General features: G+C 40.6%; 1 protein-coding gene across 1 annotated transcript in view; it reads left to right on the top strand.

Annotated features, from left to right (window-relative positions):
• The first annotated feature begins 5,206 nt into the window (after positions 1-5,206).
• Positions 5,207-19,615, top strand: part of tmem192 (transmembrane protein 192) — a 30,816-nt gene continuing 16,407 nt past the window's right edge. The window contains exons 1-4 of the mRNA XM_084318879.1: positions 5,207-5,348; positions 5,990-6,145; positions 12,995-13,256; positions 15,929-16,051. Of these exons, the coding sequence (XP_084175005.1) occupies positions 5,313-5,348; positions 5,990-6,145; positions 12,995-13,256; positions 15,929-16,051 (577 nt within the window). The 5' untranslated portion in view covers positions 5,207-5,312. The remainder of the gene's footprint in view (positions 5,349-5,989; positions 6,146-12,994; positions 13,257-15,928; positions 16,052-19,615) is intronic.

Genomic DNA, 19,615 nt, shown 5'->3' with positions numbered 1-19,615 from the left:
GTTTTTTTTCTTTTTTTCTAATATCTTATTATAGTACTCTTTCTTACATTTTCTAACAATATCAGTTCGTTTATTTTTGTATAGTTTATACTTAATTTCTTTCTCTTTATTTCTATGTTTTATAAATTCTCTATATAAGGTGTTCTTTTTTTTGCACACATTCAACAGACCTCCTGTAATCCAGGGTTTGTCAGATTTTTTTGCATTTGTTCTACTTGGCTGCATTGGACAGCTTCTATCATATAACAGCAGGAACATATTGAAAAAAGAATCATAAGCAGAATCCACATCTATTGATTCATATATATTTCTCCAGTCCTGTGATAATAGTTCTTTTCTGAACCTATTTAACTCTTCTGCCCCCTTAGCGACTATTTTGTGTTTTTTGCCTATATTTTTTTGTGTTTCTGTGTACAACGATGGCTGTGTTGATTATTATGTCATGAAATTGTGTCCGTTTACTTATTTTCCATATATTCACAGAATTTGAAAAGATTAGATTTTGAAACCCTCTAACACAAAAGTTAACAATATTAGCTTTCAAACCGTCCATAGTGGTTTATTTCTTGCCATGGGGGTTAGGGTTAGGGTTACCCAGACGGAAAGATTAGGAGAAGGTAAAATCTCATCCCTGTGCCCGTGCCCACCCCAACACTTGCTCAACAGTCCCCTAACCTAACCCTAACCCCAACCCCAACCCTAACCCTAACCCTAACCCCAACCCTAACCCTAACCATAACCATAACCCTACAAATGGAAATATTTGGAATCTTTGATAGATATGTTGAGTTAGGTTCATAGTGGTATTCATAAAAAAAGAATTGGAACGAAATATTACAAATTAAGTTTTTTATGACCTTGAACGTGATGCAATCTTTTCATGCACTAAGGTGACAACTCTGTCAGTTACTTAACAAGGCACAAGGGTTAAAGTGTCCTCCGTTCTTAATCTCCTTTGCATGATTACTTTACTATCAACTACTTTAACATCACAATGATAGACTACAAACACCGGTAAATGGTCACTAATGTCGTTTATTAATAGTCCACTCTCTATATTATCTATTAAATTATTAGTAAGTATATTATCTATTAATGTTGCTGAGTGACATGTGATTCTACTCGGTTTTGTAATAATAGGATATAGACTCCTACTATACATTGCATCCTTAAATTCTTCTAATGATAGTTTGTTAGGATTTAAAAAATCTATATTATAGTCAACACAAATAAAAGTAACCTTCTGGTCAGTGTTTGTAATCATACCTTCCATCGTTTCTCTGAATCTTTCTATGCGCTCTGTAAATGCAACTGACAATGATATTCTTCCTTTTTCCCATGTCAATTTCAATAGCAATACATTCACATAAATCGTCAATTACCATTGTCATACTTTCAACTATCTTGAACTTTAACCTTCTGTCTACATATAGTCCTACTCCTCCTCCCTTTTTATTTACTCTATTCATGTAGTTAAAATTATATCCCTCCAACTCAAAATCCACCCCTTTCTCCAGGTTGATCCAGGTTTCCGATATTGCAATTATGCTGAATGGTTTGGTGAACTGTTCTAGATAATCTTTAATCTTATTAAAATTAGCATATAAACTCCTGCTATTGAAATGTATGATCGATATGTTAGAGGATAGAGGGTGGGTTCACTTGTGTGGACCAACCAACTGAGTGAGCTATAGAGCTTCTGGTCCCTGCAAGTGTGGTGTTTTTTTTTATCCACTTTTTCTCCCATTTTTCTATATTTTCTCCCATCCCAATTTCGTATCATCCAATTCAACCCTCCCCTGTCACGAACGCTGTTTCTTGCCTCCCACAAGCCGGCTGCAATGTGGACTAAGTCATACATAGCACAAGTCCCCTCCGGTACTTGAGGTAACAGCAGTCGCATCTTTTCACCTGCGCAGCTCGATCTCTCAGTGGCGAGGAGTACCGCGTGGGAGGCTCACGCTGCCCCCGACACTTCCTGATTCTACTGCGCAGGCGCACCAACCGACCTGTAGGAGTCGCTGTCCACAACGCCCGATCCCCACCCATCAGTTTCCCACCCCCTAATACGGCCAATGTGTATTAGTATGGACGACCAGCTAAACTGAAAGCAAATGCGGAGCGCTGGGCTCGAACAGGCAAGCCCAGCATCTCCAGATTTTGTGGCGAGCGCCTTACCCACTACGCCACGTAGCCGCCCCCTGCAAGTGTGGTGTTGTGCCTCCACACTTTATTATAGTGGATTTATTACATGAACTATAACAAAAAGCGAACAACACTTCCATTGTTAAATGTGATGTAGCAGAGATCAATTGCAAACATCATATATGTTATCCATATTGTTTGGAATTGACATTATACACATTTGATTTCTGAATCGTTTTTAAAACCCCAATGATGGGTAAATTTGACCTGAACAGTACCACGGGGTCCAGAATGTAATAATGTAGTAACATAATACAGGGGTTAAAAAGTTACATTTATACATTACAATACATGAGATAATGTAAATGACACAATATCCGTCAGAATTGCAAGATGCATTTTATGGAAGCTGTGGTTTTCCTGTTTCTATGACAGCCTCATAATTTATAAGTACCAGTATGTGTCACCCTGCAATGTTTGTTGAGTCATATTATTTTACAGTGCCAAACTACACACTAAATAAGTATTAATTACTATTGCTATAACATTTGGGCTCATCAAAAACAGGGGTACAAGGCAGAACTCTGCATTAGTCAAGTTACAAAGCCTTTAATTCACTGGCTTGTTGTAGAACATTCCATTTGGGCAATGACAGAGAATTCGCCGAATCTGTGATCAAAATCAAGATTTTGATGACAAATCAGAGTTGGAAACTAGTTGTTTTGGGGATTTGTGGATTACTATAGTTTACTATAGCTTGCATGAGTCCTAGAATATCTCAAAATATAGGGTAGTTTACAAGAAACGTCATGTAATCCTAATAAGGCAGTCTTTTGTTATGTAAAATTACTCATTGAATAAAGAAACTCAAAACATCATTGCCTTCCATCGATGAGGAGGATTATTCTTGAGGAAGTGACTCAAGTAGATGTTGCTCAACACCCCTGGTATAAGACCTGAAACCAGAACACAAGTTACATTGAAGAAAGACGCATGCATGAACTCTTTCAAGCTGTTCATTCTACTAAGCCTGGCGGTAGCAGTTTATTCTGTGCTAATATTGCAACCTACACTATACAAGGCGATGGCCAGTCCCGGGGCCTGAATCCGCTTACTGACCCTGACGCTCTCAGGTTCAAATTTCTCCAGCCCAGGCAGATAGTCTGATACCTTTGTTCTGCCCCATGATGACATCAATGTCCAGTAATGTTTATTCTCTATGGTGAGTTTTGGAATGAATATCATTATCCCCCATTGCCAAAATCATACTGTATCAGTGTGAGTAGAGCTTTTGCTTTTGCTGAGCAAAGTACAAAGGAGGATTGTGCCTTGTAGCCCGTATAGATTATTACTATTCTTTATTTTTTATGTTCATATTGGTTGAAAAAACATCCCTTGAACAAACAATAAATCATATTAACATTTAGTTTCCATTTAGTTTCCATGACATGTCTCATAACGTAAAAAGAAATTAATACTTTTTTCTTTTGTTTTTAAAGAGTTTAGAATGGTCAAATAACATTGTCTCATGATAATTTAATTGTGATTCAATCAATCAATCAATGTAATTTCAATATTCTTCATGTTTTGAATAAAACAATTGGTTTACATTTACATCTCCAGTATTATCATCACTTTTCGTCATCTTATCTGCTAAAACCTCTCAATAAATCTCTGATTATTCTGATTAGTCATGTTGAATTAAAGGTTTATGAATGTCCTATTATAATTCCATTACAATTACACCCATACTTACTTACTTAGGCCCATCTCTCTCAATGGAGCATAGGCCATCTACGACTATTCTCCAGCCAGCACGGATTTGGGCTGTCTTTTCTGCTTCCAGCTGGTTCCTTGTATCTTGAGCTCCGCCTCAGTGTCCCGCCTCCAGGTGTACTGTATATTTGTATATCTTGTATCATAAATGTCTGGATGAAACAGTACTGTATATCTGTATGTCATAAATGTCATGATGAATTGAAAATGGGGGACCCTGATGTAAACAAGACGAAAGTATTTTTCTGGTCTGCATCCCCAATTGTTTGTATTGAGCCGTACTGTATTGTACCCATTCTGCAATCTGTTAATAAAGTTCAATCAATCAATTCTTAGGCCGCCCTCTCTTCCGCTTCCCCTGGGAATTTCAAGTCAGGGCCTGGCTGTAGTACTGGTTACCGGTTTCCTCAAAGTGTGGCCTATATATCCATCCCCACTTTCGTCTCAGGCTCTGCTTCTGTATTGATTGATTGATTGAAAATTGTATTAACAGATTGCAGAATGGGTACAATACAGTACAGCTCGCTCAAGTCAATACACACAGACCAGAGAAAGACTTTCGTCTTGTTTACATCAGGGTCCCCCATTTTCAATTCATCATAACATTTATGACATACATGGTATACGAATAGACTGTAGGTACTGGTTCCTGTCTTCCTCTCAGTCATAGTTCCTCATTCTTGATTTTGTTTGGCCACTGATCCCAAAGATGCGTTTCAGACAGCTGTTTAATTTATAAAGGTCTGCCATTGGTCAACACGGCTCAAAACGTGATCACAGCGGCACCCAAAGCCGGAAATAAAACCGTTTTGAGCAGTGTTGACCAGTTTCTAAAAGTTATTTAAAATGTTTATTAGCAACGCTGATCTTTCAAACCCTAGCGTTTGTCTGTCCGAACCCCTCTTGCAACTGTGACTCCCTTTGAAATGTCTTTGCGACACCTGTACGACAAGCGTTTTGATAGAGAAAAGCGAGACGGACTTAATTGTAGGATTTTTCAATGGAGGTATAAGGGACGGCGTATTCACTCGGTGCATCACAGTCCCGAAAGGGGCTAATGACCGTGACGTTGATGTTGTTTTGTTGTTAATAAAATGGAAAATAACATAGATTTGATCACAAAAAAAATAATAGGATAGCCTGAGATAACATGGCACGTTTTCTGAGAGGATCTACTTAATCGAAAAACGGGCTGGAACTATTGTACTAGGAACGTTAGACATAGGACGGGACCAATAATAATGGGGGCACCGGAAGTGTATTAACTGTCATAGCTGTCACGTGAAAAGGGGCGAGGACTGCTTGTTAACACAGTAACCTAACGATACATCCAAAAATATTATGTAATTTGTGGTTTGCTATTTCGTTGTTTGCTTTGCAAAAGAAAACGAATGCCAATGGATTCAAAGGGCGCCTCACTGTACTCAGTATGTATTCAATTAAACGTGTTACACGAAGAGCTGCAGTTATAGTCAGCCAGCCAGCCAGCCAGCCAGCTAAGCTAACAAACAACAACACCACCTATATTTGACTATTTCTAGCTATCTATATTTCTAACAAGGTAGAACCAACAAGGTAACGGTGTCACCCGAATACACAGCTGACCCACATCCAGCCCTTGTCAAGCGTTTGCCTGCTTAATGTGGGACTGGGGATGGTGTAATTTAAAAAGAAAGGGGATGTTCCTTTAAAAGAGGAAATAAGCTAGTAAAAGTGAATTATCTCCTCCAAGATTCATAGTATTATATCGCAGACAAGATCTGCCCAGGTCTGCAAACAAGTGATTGTAATCAAATAGTAGGCCTAGATGGTTATCATTGACAACCTGAATTAGCTGTGGCATTACTGGTCTGCAAGACTCATCATATGAATATTTTACGAATGATCTCTGTCTCCCCCCCTCTCTCTCTCTCTCTCTCTCTCTCTCTCTCTCTCTCTCTCTCTCTCTCTCTCTCTCTCTCTCTCTCTCTCTCTCTCTCGCTCGCTCGCTCGCTGTGTCTCTCTCGCTGTGTCTCTCTTGCTGATTTATACTAAAATAAGCTGTTACTGGAATGGTCTTTTCTTGTAGCCAGCGACCACGTCAGTAGATGTGAGCCAGAGCCTGGAGGAAGATCCTCTGGTTGATGGGCCATTGATCTCAGCTGACACCCTCCACTCTGTCATCAGGAGAGAGTTCCAGAGCATCCCGACCCCGTGCTCCGCTGTCCTGCTGTCTCTAGTTCACGTATGGAACATGTTTACAAACGTATATTGCATCCATGTGGTAGCAGGTATATCGGGGCAGATGCGTTTCCTGGAAGTGGCACGTGATCGGCCTACCAAGTGGGATAAATTATGTTGGAAAACCGGGACAATTTTAATACACATTAAGTTGCAGAGTTGTGACGTTATAACCAGTGTAGGTACAGGGTATGGTCGCCTGGAAGATCAGGTTTGAGGTTCTAGATGAGTAATAATGATTTGATGTGATATATGTTAACCATTGTGCTAGTTTAACACAAATTGATAAAAGACAAACAGTGTTCAATTAGGCTAATAACGTTAATTCCATTCGTTCTACAGATTTGACGCGATTGCGGTGAGGCCATGTACAGCTATTGCTAATGATCACAGCGTGATAAATGTTTTTTATTACTCATCTATGACCCCAAACCTGATCTTCCAGGGAACCATATCCTATACCTACTCCGGCACCGCCATTGGCTGGTTCACTGTCACAATCAAAACCAAAAGGGGAAAGAATCACATATTTTTTTGTAGAATAGAATGCCATCAACTCATTAAATAGTAGTTGCCTAAAACCATAGTTTTCCATCTGAATGGGAGCAGGGATAATATTTTGTGAAATCTTTACTGCCGATTTCCCACCTCATGACTTAGTAACATTTCAGGGAAAATGCCAGCACTGTGCTGTTGTGAACGAAAGCAGTAATGTTGCAGGAACAAGCATGTAAAGACGTTTTATGTTCAGTGAGCAAACCAATCACAAGACTCACAAAATATTATTTTAATTGGATATGTGACCAGTCTGGGGCCACAGTATATCAGGAGGTAGATCGGTCAACTGGTAATTGGACGTTTTTTGGTTTCGGCTCCTCACAGCAGTGTGTTGAAGTGTCCTTAGAGCAGTGCTTCTCAAACTTGTTCTGTCAGGCCCCCCCTTTGGCGGACCAAAATATTTTGGGCTCGCCCCAACAAAATAGTCATGAAATGGGCCATGTTTAAATTTATTGAAATAACACCAATATCGTGACCTTTCAAATTGTGCAACAACTTTACAACTGTGCAATTGTGCAACAACATAACAATAGAGTCCAATACACGCAAAGTCTGTGCTTTTAAAAAAATACAGACATCTTGTAACATTGCAATACAATTCAATGGATACTCAAGACTGCTTTAAAAAAATAGAGACATCTTGTAACATTGCAATACAATTCAAGGACGCTGCTTTTTTTTTTTAAATAGAGACATCTTGTAACATTGCAATACAATTCAAGGACACTGCTTTTTAAAGAATAGAGACATCTTGTAACATTGCAATACAATTCAAGGACACTGCTTTTAAAAAAATAGATAGAACACTTTGTGAAAAACTTTGCAATTTGTGCAAAAAAGAGAAAATGTAAGTAAATTATGTGAGTCATCACAGCATTAGTGGCTGCAATGAGCCTGTTTTGCACATCTTTTCAAAACGAGGTTGCAGGCTTGATACTGCCACTCTCAAGTCATGCTAAATGTTGAGCTTAGACCTGTGCTTTGTCTTCAGTGAAGCAACAGCTGAAAATCCAATCTCACAGAGATAGGATGTAGCGAAGGGAAGAAGGACGCCCACAGTCCTCTGCCCTATGAGTGGATGCTCCCTCTCCACACCAAGCCAGAATCCACTCAGTGTCTGAGCTGTAAACCTCAGCCTCAGGGTGGAGTCAGAGGTCATTTTGATGAGTTGCTCCTCTTCAGCAGAGCTGAAATCGGCAGGTGCTGCAGATAGAGATACTTTATTTGTAATTAATTGCACATTAAACACAACAAATTTCAGTTTTACAACAATCCATTCCAGCTAGATAGTAGCATATTATTATTATTGTTAATATATTATTATTATTATTATTATTATTATTATTATTATTATTATTATTATTATTATTATTATTATTATTATTATTATTATTATTATAATAATTATTATTATTATTATTATTATTATTATTATTATTATTATTATTATTATTATTATTATTATTATTATTATTATTATTATTATTATTATTATTATTATATAATGTACAACATAAATAAAATGTATGTAAGCTACAACACAAATGTCATAATTAGTCAGTCAATAACATAAAATACCAACCTGCTGCATTGAATAGATCCACCACCCAGTCATACTGAGCACTGTTGTTAGGGAAGTATTTAAAAAAAAATCATCTCAGGGAAGAGATGTGCTGCCTGAGACAAGGGATCACTGTGGTGACTTGAGAAACACTGCTTTCAGAAAACTCAGTCAGGTTCTCAAAGGCATCAGTCTGTTGTTCATCAAGGCGCCTGCCCCACATCTCCATCTTTCCACTGAATGCAGTGATCTTGTTTGCCAGGTCAGGTAGGTATTTATCTTTGCCTTGAATTGAATTGAATAGAATACTTTATTTAGATGTTTGCAGAAAAAAATCACATGACAGTAAGTACAAGGTCAACTAAATAGGATTAAAAAACCCAAGAAAGCCAATGGCTTGTTTCAATTGGGGTCCTTTTGTAATCAATTCATATTACATTTAGTGACAAACAGACATACACTACTAAACAGAACAGCATATACTTTAGAGTACACATGACAGATACTAGAAGACAACAAATATCAACATACCTTGAAGCTGAAGGTTTAATTCATTCAGCTTTCCAAATCGCTGAGATCCTCAGCTATCGTGTGTGGTTTTTTATTTGGCGATTCTGTATGCGACCTTGTATGATGCCAGTTGTGCTTTGCTGTTCACTGATGCAGCTTTTACCATTCGCTTCTCCTGCTTACGGTATTCCTTGAGTTTTCTCTTAAAGAAGTCGAGTGGCTGACAGCTTTTACTACCGCCTTGCAAAGCGGGGGGAGCAGAATGAACCCAGAGCGAGAGCGGGGGGGCGTGACCGCGCGCTTTGTTTTATGGGCGTGCAGTGGCGAATATTCATGGAAGCCAAGGGAAGCCAAGCTTCCCCAAAAATATGAACAGTAAAAAAAATATATATAAAAAAATGATTAATAAAAAAAAGAAATTATATATATTTTTTATATAGTTTACAATAATAATTAAAAAATCATTATTTTTCATCTCTGTGTTATATATTTTTTTGAATTTTCTCCTCACTCTCTCAGACTCACTGAGGCAGGCTGGCAGTCACTGGCTGCGTTTACATGGACAGTTTATTCCCCTTTTCATTCGGAATTAACGTTAAATCCTATTTAAAGTTATCATGTAAACATCTGAAAATACTTAATTCCGAATGAAAATGGCCATTCCGAAATAAAATCCATTCCGATGTAAGTGGCCGGTTTATTCCGTTTATCATTCAGAATTAAAGCTTTTTCTGTCCATGTACCCAGCTTTTCACGCATTTTTCGGAATTAGTTCCCCCCGGTCTTTCTGCGCATGATCGCGCATAGGCTACAGTACACATAGATGATCCATAGCATACGCCTTCAGTTGATCATGACAAATCCTCTCTTACCTTGACGATTAAAAAGCCTCCATAATTTAGTAAATAAAGCTGTAGCCAGCCAGCTAGTATTGATGCTATACAAAATGCTATCCACATTAGCTACATAGCTAACCAACTAAATACAATGGTATCCTGAGGTAACGTTAAATACAACATTTGCTAGTCGAAATGACTGGACACACACAGGGACAAGTTAAACATCAATCAATTAATTTATTCCAACAGGTAGTTTGAGCTGCATGTGAGCCGCGGTCTTTCTCTCCTCTCCTTTGGAAACGAATGATGATGTTACGTTAGCTAGAAAAAGCACAGAACCGGCCGGCAAAAGTTAAGCTGCTAGCAACAGACACTATAATACTTCCGGTCGGGGGATTTCAAAATAAAAGAGCGACGTCTAAAATCACCGGAAATACGTTTATTTTGTACATTATCTAACGTTAACACGAACCTAAACTAACTTTAGATTAGTTTAGGTTCGTGTAACGTTAGATATTGTAAAAAATAAACGTATTTACGGTGCTTTTAGACGTCGCTCTTTTATTTTGAAACCCCCCGCCCGGAAGTAAAAATTATGCTTATTTGTCTGCTTGTTATCAATGGGTTGGTTGAGAAGGGAAGTGTCATCTATCTAGGAACCTAGCTACATACGGGGTACAATGTTACATAGGCTGTGCGTCGATGTTGCAGAAGCATAAAGGCATAGTGTCTGCAACACCTTTGCTTTGTCGATGTTGTGGTGCAGTTGCTTTGAAGTTGCTGTAGCATGTAGAGGCCTTTAACGTTAGCAGAATAGACACACCGAGAGTCTGGTTAATGTTGTTTGGTACGCTAGCACAGTAGCTGAGAATACCGGTCGCAGCTGTTTGTTTACTTCCGGTAAACGTAATGACGTTAACATCCTGTTTACGTTTACCCAATCAGAAGCCTTCCCAGCCCCAAACCTTACGATGACTCGAAAACTCCCGATTAGACAGTGACTTTCATGTAAACACCTTGTCGGAATTAAGATTTGACATGTAAACTTGCATGATTTTTTTTTACATCCGAATGATTTGATTCCGAAGTTATAATTCGGAATTAAAAGTCACCATGTAACCGCAGCCACTCTGTGCTCACTGCAGCTCAGGCAGAATAGAGAACATTTGCAGAGGGGGGGCGGTGTCTTTTCCTAGCATCCTGGTCCGTCCACATTGTGGTTGGTTGTGGACTCCACAACCAATTATTAGCCAATAAGATTCAAGCTTAATAAAGGGGTTGGGTTAATGTAACACGGGCCGTCTGGCTGCCAAGTAGTCTAGCGTCTTCAAATTTGCCGCCCTGAGGGCGGGCCAGTCCAGAATGTTTCCACCGATTGACCAATCAAATCACATTAAAAGCTAAGCGTGATGACGTCATCGCCTCGGCCTTGCGGCCGGGTAAACCGAACGCGGAAGTGAAACTGCGTTGGGGAAAATATACACGCCTCACGGCCACGTTCGAATCAAAACAACAATACGATTTAGGCTTGAGGAATTAGAAGGGGAGATAGCTAGCTAACGTTATGTGAGTCTTAATGTCTAAACAAACAGCATTGTTTGATTGATTGAAATTCGGATTCCTCTCTCGGATTAATTTATTGAGGAGACCTGAAATTCACTCAGATGCAGACAAGTTTAGGAGAATACCTGAATACCCACAGGACTTGGAGAACTTTGTGGACGAGTTGCTTTACTTTACTTAATTTGGACCAAGGCGCGTCAGCTGCAACAATAGTGGGTACCTAATAACCTAATAACTTTTCATAAGTGGTGTGTGTGTGTGTGTGTGTGTGTGTGTGTGTGTGTGTGTGTGTGTGTGTGTGTGTGTGTGTGTGTGTGTGTGTGTGTGTGTGTGTGTGTGTGTGTGTGTGTGTGTGTGTGTGTGTGTGTGTGTGTGTGTGTGTGTGTGTGTGTGTGTGTGTGTGTGTGTGTGTGTGTGTGTGTGTGTGTGTGTGTGTGTGTGTGTGTGTGTGTGTGTGTGTGTGTGTGTGTACAAACATGGTCTGCTTGTGTTTGATGGGCCGAGCCATAGGCTACTGTATACATGTATGTTCTGCCATGTCAGCAATATCTTGCAAGACGCTGAAACGCTCCGACGGCAACATCAGGCCATTAATTAATTTCAACCTAGAACCTAAATGATCTCTCTCTCTCTCTCTCTGTCTCTCTCTCTCTGTCTCTTTGTCTCTCTCTCTCTCTCTCTCTCTCTCTCTCTCTCTCTCTCTCTCTCTCTCTGTCTCTCTCTCTCTGTCTCTCTCTCTCTCTCTCTCTCTCTCTCTCTCTCTCTCTCTCTCTCTGAATCATAATCAAACCAGACCTCCTGCAGGCAACCACTGTGTGTGTGTATATATATATTTGTGTTGTGTGTGTGTGTGTGTAATATTCAGAAAGAGAGGGAATATATATATATATATATATATATATATATATATATATATATATATATTATTTGGCTTAAATGTGAACAAAATTTATTAAAAAAAATTTGATATTTTTTTTTGGCATCCTCTGTTATTTTACCCACTCGACGCTACGGTATTCCTCGAGTTTTCTCTTAAAGAAGTCGAGTGGCTGACAGCTTTTACTACCGCCTTGCCAAGCGCGGGGAGCTGAATGAACCCCGAGCGAGAGCGGGCGCGCTTTGTTTTATGGCCGTGCGTTCAGCACATAAAAAACGCGTAAAAAAACAGGGGGGGGCGTAAAAAAACGCCCCCCCTGTCATGCCTCTGCGCCCCCCTGTTTGAGAAACACTGCCTTAGAGCAAGACACTTAACCGCTAACTGCTCCCGATGAGCAGGGTGGCACCTTGCGTGGGTGCTTCCACTGTCGGTGTGTGAGTGAATGTGAAGCATAAGTTATTTATTTATTTATAAGTTGTAAAGCACTTTGGATAAAAGCTCTATATAAATGCAGTCCATTTCACCATTCAGTAAACAAACTTGGATAACTTTCATACCGGTACTTTTAAACAACTACGTTTCTTTGGGAGGAAAAAGACAGACAGACATTCAGTTTTCCTGCATGTAGCTGCATGTGCGAATAATAGTAAAAAGAATTTGCCGTCCCTGAAAAGTTATTCCAGTAATCTACCAGGAACTGTAGATTGGCTTCCATGTAAACTGGCTTCCATGTCTCTCCCATCTTCTGATGAAGGCCACTTGGCCAAAATGTTGGCATGTTTGTTGACATGGCCAAGATAAATAAGATTGGTCAACTCTAACAGTACTTGAATATCTGTGTGTGTGTGCGCGCGCTACTTCTAAACCTTTGGATGTTGGATCTTGGAACTGCAAACATGTTTGTTATCCCTCACTCACTTCCTCCCTCTCTCTCTCTCTGTTCAGGTGGTGTACGTGGCGTTGTCGGTGTGCGTGGCTGTGGTGTGTGTGTTTAAATACGGCCAGGAGAGCGAGTGTTTGAGCTTCCTGGGGAGCATGCGAGGGGAGAGTGTCATAGTGTTTGGGAAGGTGTGTGTGTGGGTGCTGGTGCTAGTGTTTGATGTGTGTGTGCAATACCATCACAACCGGGCCAGGACTAGAGGATACCTCCGCTTCTACAGACAAACACGGAACCTGAAGCACCTGCCTCTCACCATACACTCTACAGGTGTGTGTTTATTAATGCTCCTCTCACCATACACTCTACAGGTGTGTGTTTATTAATGCACCTCTCACCATACACTCTACAGGTGTGTGTTTATTAATGCACCTCTCACCATACACTCTACAGGTGTGTGTTTATTAATGCACCTCTCACCATACACTCTACAGGTGTGTGTTTATTAATGCACCTCTCACCATACACTCTACAGGTGTGTGTTTACGTTAATTCACCTCTCACCATACACTCTACAGGTGTGTATTTACGTTAATGCCCTCTCACCATACACTCTACAGGTGTGTGTTTACGTTAATGCACCTCTCACCATACACTCTACAGGTGTGTGTTTACGTTAATGCACCTCTCACCATACACTCTACAGGTGTGTGTTTACGTTAATGCCCTCTCACCATACACTCTACAGGTGTGTGTTTACGTTAATGCACCTCTCACCATACACTCTACAGGTGTGTGTTTACGTTAATGCACCTCTCACCATACACTCTACAGGTGTGTGTTTACGTTAATGCACCTCTCACCATACACTCTACAGGTGTGTGTTTATTAACACTTTGACTGCCCAAGCTTAATTCCTTTTTACCCCCTTGAATGCCCAAGGCCACTTCAATGTTAACGTTAATATCGCCTAATCTATGTTTTAAATTATGGCTATGTGTCTAATCTGCCCGTCGCATTATCAATGACCTATTTCCAGTCAACATTGTCGAAGCAGATTGTTTTTTTATCGGTTCATTTCCGTTTCATAGCATTTAGAAAACCCCTCGTTTTCACGGAGAAAAAAGAGGTTTCCATGATAATCGCCTTTTACTGGAATATTCTAGAACGTTGTCATTGTTCGGCCTATTTATGAATCGTTTTCAAATAAACGCTAGATTATCGATAGTATATGTGTACGCATGCACGCTCGTGGTGCTCGCTGAAAATCGCTTCTCCTATTTCCTGACGGCGCGCATAGTCAAACAGCCATATCACATAATCACATAAAAGCGTATATATATCCGTGAAAACGAGTCAGATTATCCTTAGACTTGTAACATAGATTCCTTACCTGAGATCAGATGGTATCCAAATGGATTATTCCAATTCCTGATCGCCATTCGAAAAAATCGATCTTTTTATTGATTCACCGTGTATACAGTAAAACACATATTCCCCGCGGCTCCGAGAGTCCAGCATGAAGCTGGTAGATGCCGGCTGCGTGAGTGAGAAGTAAAATGTGGAGTGCAGGTTTTTTTTTCTCATTCATTTTCATTGAGTTCAATCCAAAAGGGTGAATTACCACCTGGGATACGATAGGGGGCGCTTTTTTCACATCTGAGCGCCTGAGGTAGCTGAATTTCCAACGGTAGACTTGGTTGATGAAATATGATTTCAGATCGCAAAAAAAAGAGAAAATACGAGAATTCTCGTGAGTGGGCATTCAACCCGCGGGGGGTAAACCCGAGAAATCTCGGGCGTGGCATGCAAAGTGTTAATGCACCTCTCACCATACACTCTACAGGTGTGTGTTTATTAATGCACCTCTCACCATACACTCTACAGGTGTGTGTTTATTAATGCACCTCTCACCATACACTCTACAGGTGTGTGTTTATTAATGCACCTCTCACCATACACTCTACAGGTGTCTGGTTATTAATGCACCTCTCACCATACACTCTATAGGTGTGTGTTTATTAATGCACCTCTCACCATACACTCTACAGGTGTGTGGTTATTAATGCACCTCTCACCATACACTCTACAGGTGTGTGGTTATTAATGCACCTCTCACCATACACTCTACAGGTGTGTGTTTATTAATGCACCTCTCACCATACACTCTACAGGTGTGTGTTTATTAATGCACCTCTCACCATACACTCTACAGGTGTGTGTTTATTAATGCACCTCTCACCATACACTCTACATGTTTGTGTTTATTAATGCACCTCTCACCATACACTCTACAGGTGTGTGTTCACATTAATGCACCTTACATCACCAAAAATGTCATAAATGAGTGTTTATTACTGTATCCTGTAAACAAGTCACAGTGGAACAATAATATCATCATTCATTTTTCAATGTTTTACCTACTCTACCACTGCATGGAAATTAGCCATTTTCTTGTGAAATGCTTTCTTCCATGTGGGAAGAAAGAGAACTCCAGAAACATTCCATGCAAAGCCTCTGTTACTGGAATTAAAAGCACTCCAATAACCTCAGATAACTTGGAAGGCAAATAGGCGATTGTCATCAAATAACAGCCAATGAGCTATGTTCATGGCATTGTGCCAAATTGTTAGGAAATGCATGAGACATTATGAGAATACTATTAATACACAAGGGTTTCTGGAGTCAAATATAAAAGCATTGGTTGTCATTTGTAACTCCATTTTCTCCACATGGTGGCGACATTGTCATGGTGATGCAATCATTGTGTGTGTGTGTGTGTGTGTGTGTGTGTGTGTGTGTGTGTGTGTGTGTGTGTGTGTGTGTGTGTGTGTGTGTGTGTGTGTGTGTGTGTGTGTGTGTGTGTGTGTGTGTGTGTGTGTGTGTGTGTGTGTGTGTGTGTGTGTGTGTGTGTGTGTGTGTGTGTGTGTGTGTGTGTGTGTGTGTGTGTGTGTGTGTGTGTGCGTGCGTGCGTGCGTGCGTGCGTGCGTGTCGATGTGTAGGGAATGTGTTATTGTTAGTGCTTCTGGCTGCTAGACTGTCTGAGGATGTGTTTACCTACATACTGCTGACCGTTCTGGGATTGGAACTCTTCGTGGCGTTGCCCTGCCTGCTTGTCTACACAGGTAATATATATGAATGCTCATAAATTAAAATGTTGTGATGTTAGAAAGAGGAGACTTTATTCAGTTCTATTAAAATCTAATCTTATCTACAGGAAGGTAATTAGCTGTAAAGAGTGTAGCTGTTACATACACTGCCCCTCACACACAATGGGAGGTCAGATTGAAATGTTATTATGTTAAGATGCCAGCTTTTTTATTAGCAGATATTTGTGCCATTCGATGTGGCCTAAACTTGGTAATGATTTGTTTGTATTTATTTATTTTTTTGTATTTATTGGTTTAAAATACAGAGACAGTGCATATTAAGGAACATTTGACTGTAAATATGCCAGTTTAGCCAAGTTGGCTAATTTTCAACTGTAGTCTCTGGGGCAGGTGACATGAGCACAACAATAATTAAAACATAGTACAATAATTAAAACACAGTAGGAATCAATATAGGTTACAATACACTAAAATACATACAAATAAATACATTAAAATACAACCCCTCAGTTAAAAAACATAGTACAATAATTAAAACACAGTAGGAATCAGTATAGGTTACAATACACTAAAATACATACATTAAAATACAACCCCTCAGTTAAAATGGTCGCACACTTGACCATCTCTCAACCATGATTTTAAGTTAGTTTTAAATGAGATGTAACTTTGATACTCCCTGAGCCGTGTTGGCAGACTGTTCCAGGTGTGGGCTGCTCTCACGGAAAAGGCTGTCTGACTAAAAGCAGACCTCCTGTTTGGGACTACACAGTCCCCTCTGACTACAGACCTGGTATATCTATCAGCAGATGCTTTCTGTTTTATGAAAGTACAGAGTGGAGGAGCCAAGCCATGTAGGATTTTATAGGTAAGGCAGGCATCTTTGAATTTGACAAGATTGTCCCAGCTCAGTAGGTTCTGGTTTGCTATGCTATAACAATGGTGGTGGCTGTTTGTTTTCCTGTCCAGAACTTTCACAGCCTGATGGTAAACTACCTGTACAGATCGTAATGTTGTACAGGAGGCTTGTGTCCAGCTAGTCAGACAGTATGTTAAGTGTGACATAATAATGGCATTAAAATACAGTGCTGCTGCTTTTGTTGACAGAGAGTTTCTGATGTGACGGAAGTTTGATAAGTGAAACTTTGCATTGTTTACTACCGATTTGATTTGTTTTTTAAATGTAAGATTGGAGTCCATTTTTATCCCAAGGTATCTATATTCGGATACAACTGTCAACCTTTCTCCTCTGACATAGACATCAGGTGAGACAGTATTCATCAGCCTCTTTGTAAAAAACATGCAAACAGTCTTTTTGGTGTTGAGTTTAAGAGGTGCCTTGCAGCATATGGAGTAAGTTTGTCAGTTTACTTAGTTATGTAGTCAGTTTGACTGTGGGTGGTATAGTAGCTGCTTACTGAGTTACAAGAGTAGTGCTGTTTTGAGCTATATAAGATACGCCCTGTAAATTACATCACACACTACCCCCGCACAGTATCTAAAATAAAGCATCTGCATCACAATACCCTTCTGTTTACAGACCAGTCAACAGCATGACAATCAACCATTCAGCTTTCTGCCCATCTTCTCTCTCTCTCTCTCCCTCCACCTCTCCCCCCCCCCCCCACACACACACACATTATCCACATTCCTCTCCCTTCTAGAGAAAGAAAACCAACACCATTTTCAGATATTGTAGGATGCATTTATTTAGTAATCTTTGTTTATTTTGGACCAGGATGTTGCTTAGTGAGCTGAAACACAGGTCAAGCTCTGGCACATAGTGCACCCTTCTAGCACAGTGTCCAACAAAAGAAGTTCCACATGATACAAAATTATTATTTCCTAATTTCAATTCACGCAGCTCTTTAATAGTAATAGACCAGCTCCATGAGTTTCAATGTACAGTAGATGAATGGTTGCTGTTTAGGTCAGTCAGAATACACCCTCTGTGTTATTGCCGTTTGTCAAGGAAGGCTCCTGTTACTGATACTGGATCAGAGGATATTGATATGAAAGAAGCTGTATTGAAAGGAAATCCATATTAAAGAGGTGTTTTGGCGGCTGAGGGGCGCAGATTCTAGGTTGAGATAATGGGAGACTGGAAAGGGAGGGGAGATAAGACGCATTAGGATTTAGCCTAGCCAAAGGCCTTAGACAGACTCCACCCAAACACGCTTCACATTCTCTCTCTCTCTCTCTCTCTCTCTCTCTCTCTCTCTCTCTCTCTCTCTCTCTCTCTCTCTCTCTCTCTCTCTCTCTCTCTCTCTCTCTGTCTATTTCTCTCTATCTCTTTCTCTCTATCCCTCTATCTATGTCTCTTTCTCTCTATCCCTCTCTCGCGCCCCCTCTCTAAAATAAACACACACACATTGTCCTCTTGTTTACAGTAAGGGTGACATGGTGTTAGGGGGTAGGTATTTGTGTGCACGCCCCCCCATTGCATTCCTGGTCGGATCAGTGCAGTCGGGCACGACCCAGGCCCTCCCAACGCCTTGAAGCTCAAAACACTTGGCCTCCCCTGCAAAGCCTTGACGCTCAAAACCCTTTACTCTCCAGCACTAACAGCAATACTCACTCACAGACACTTGACATCATGCAACCGATGCAGAGCTATGGTGGCATCTGTGAATTGTTGAGAGTGCAGAAGAAAACCTCTCTGAGAGAGAGATGGAACGCCTGCAGCTATGAAGTTCTATAGCGGAAGGCCTCGTTCAGCTCCTACTCTTTGAAGTGCGATGGAGGGAGGTGTGTTTGTGTGCGCGCGCATGTGTGTGTGTGTGGTGTGTGATTCTTTTAGGTTTGCAGTATGTATCTGCCTCTCATTATAACATGAATACAGTCCCCTCTATAGGCCTGCATGATCCTTACACATCAAAGCCACGCTGTGGTCTTCAAAGGGTTAGAACTTGTCTTCTTTGTCAGAACTTAATGTCAGCACTACGGGCCACAGTGCTGTGTTAGGCCATGGTTAGACTGGTGTTTTTGTGGCGTTTTTTTTATACGTTTTTGAATACGTTTCATGTCCCTATTACACAGAAATGCGTTTTTTTGGCGTTTTTTTGTGGATACGGCTGAAACGCTAAATTGTGTTTGCGTTTTGGAGAACCGCTAAAAAACGCGCCGACAACAGCGTGTAGTCTGCATGAGCCGTTGTTGCGAAAACGCCCATGCGCAGTAGATACCATCTGCGTGCCCTTCCGGTGACAACAGAGTGTGTGTGTGTGCACACAGCAGCATCACACCTGGACATGTGAACTATGTGAGAATGCTGTTCATCGACTACAGCTCAGCATTCAATACCATAGTCCCCTCCAAACTCATAGCCAAGCTCAGGGACCTGGGCTTGAACTATGACCTCTGCCAGTGGGTCTTGGACTTCCTGACGGGCAGACCCCAGGTGGTAAGAGCAGGCAACTGCACCTCCTCATCCATCACGCTCAACATAGGGGCCCCCCAGGGCTGTGTTCTGAGCCCCCTCCTCTACTCCCTGTACACACATGACTGCGTAGCACAGCGGAACAACAACACCATCATCAAATTTGCTGATGACACAGTAGTGGTGGGCCTGATCTCTGC

The sequence above is a fragment of the Notolepis coatsorum genome (genome assembly GCF_963971535.1).
Source record: "Notolepis coatsorum genome assembly, chromosome: 7".
NCBI lineage: Eukaryota > Metazoa > Chordata > Actinopteri > Aulopiformes > Paralepididae > Notolepis > Notolepis coatsorum.
The sequence above is the reverse complement of the archived record's forward strand: the minus strand, read 5'-3'. Positions and strand labels throughout refer to the sequence as shown.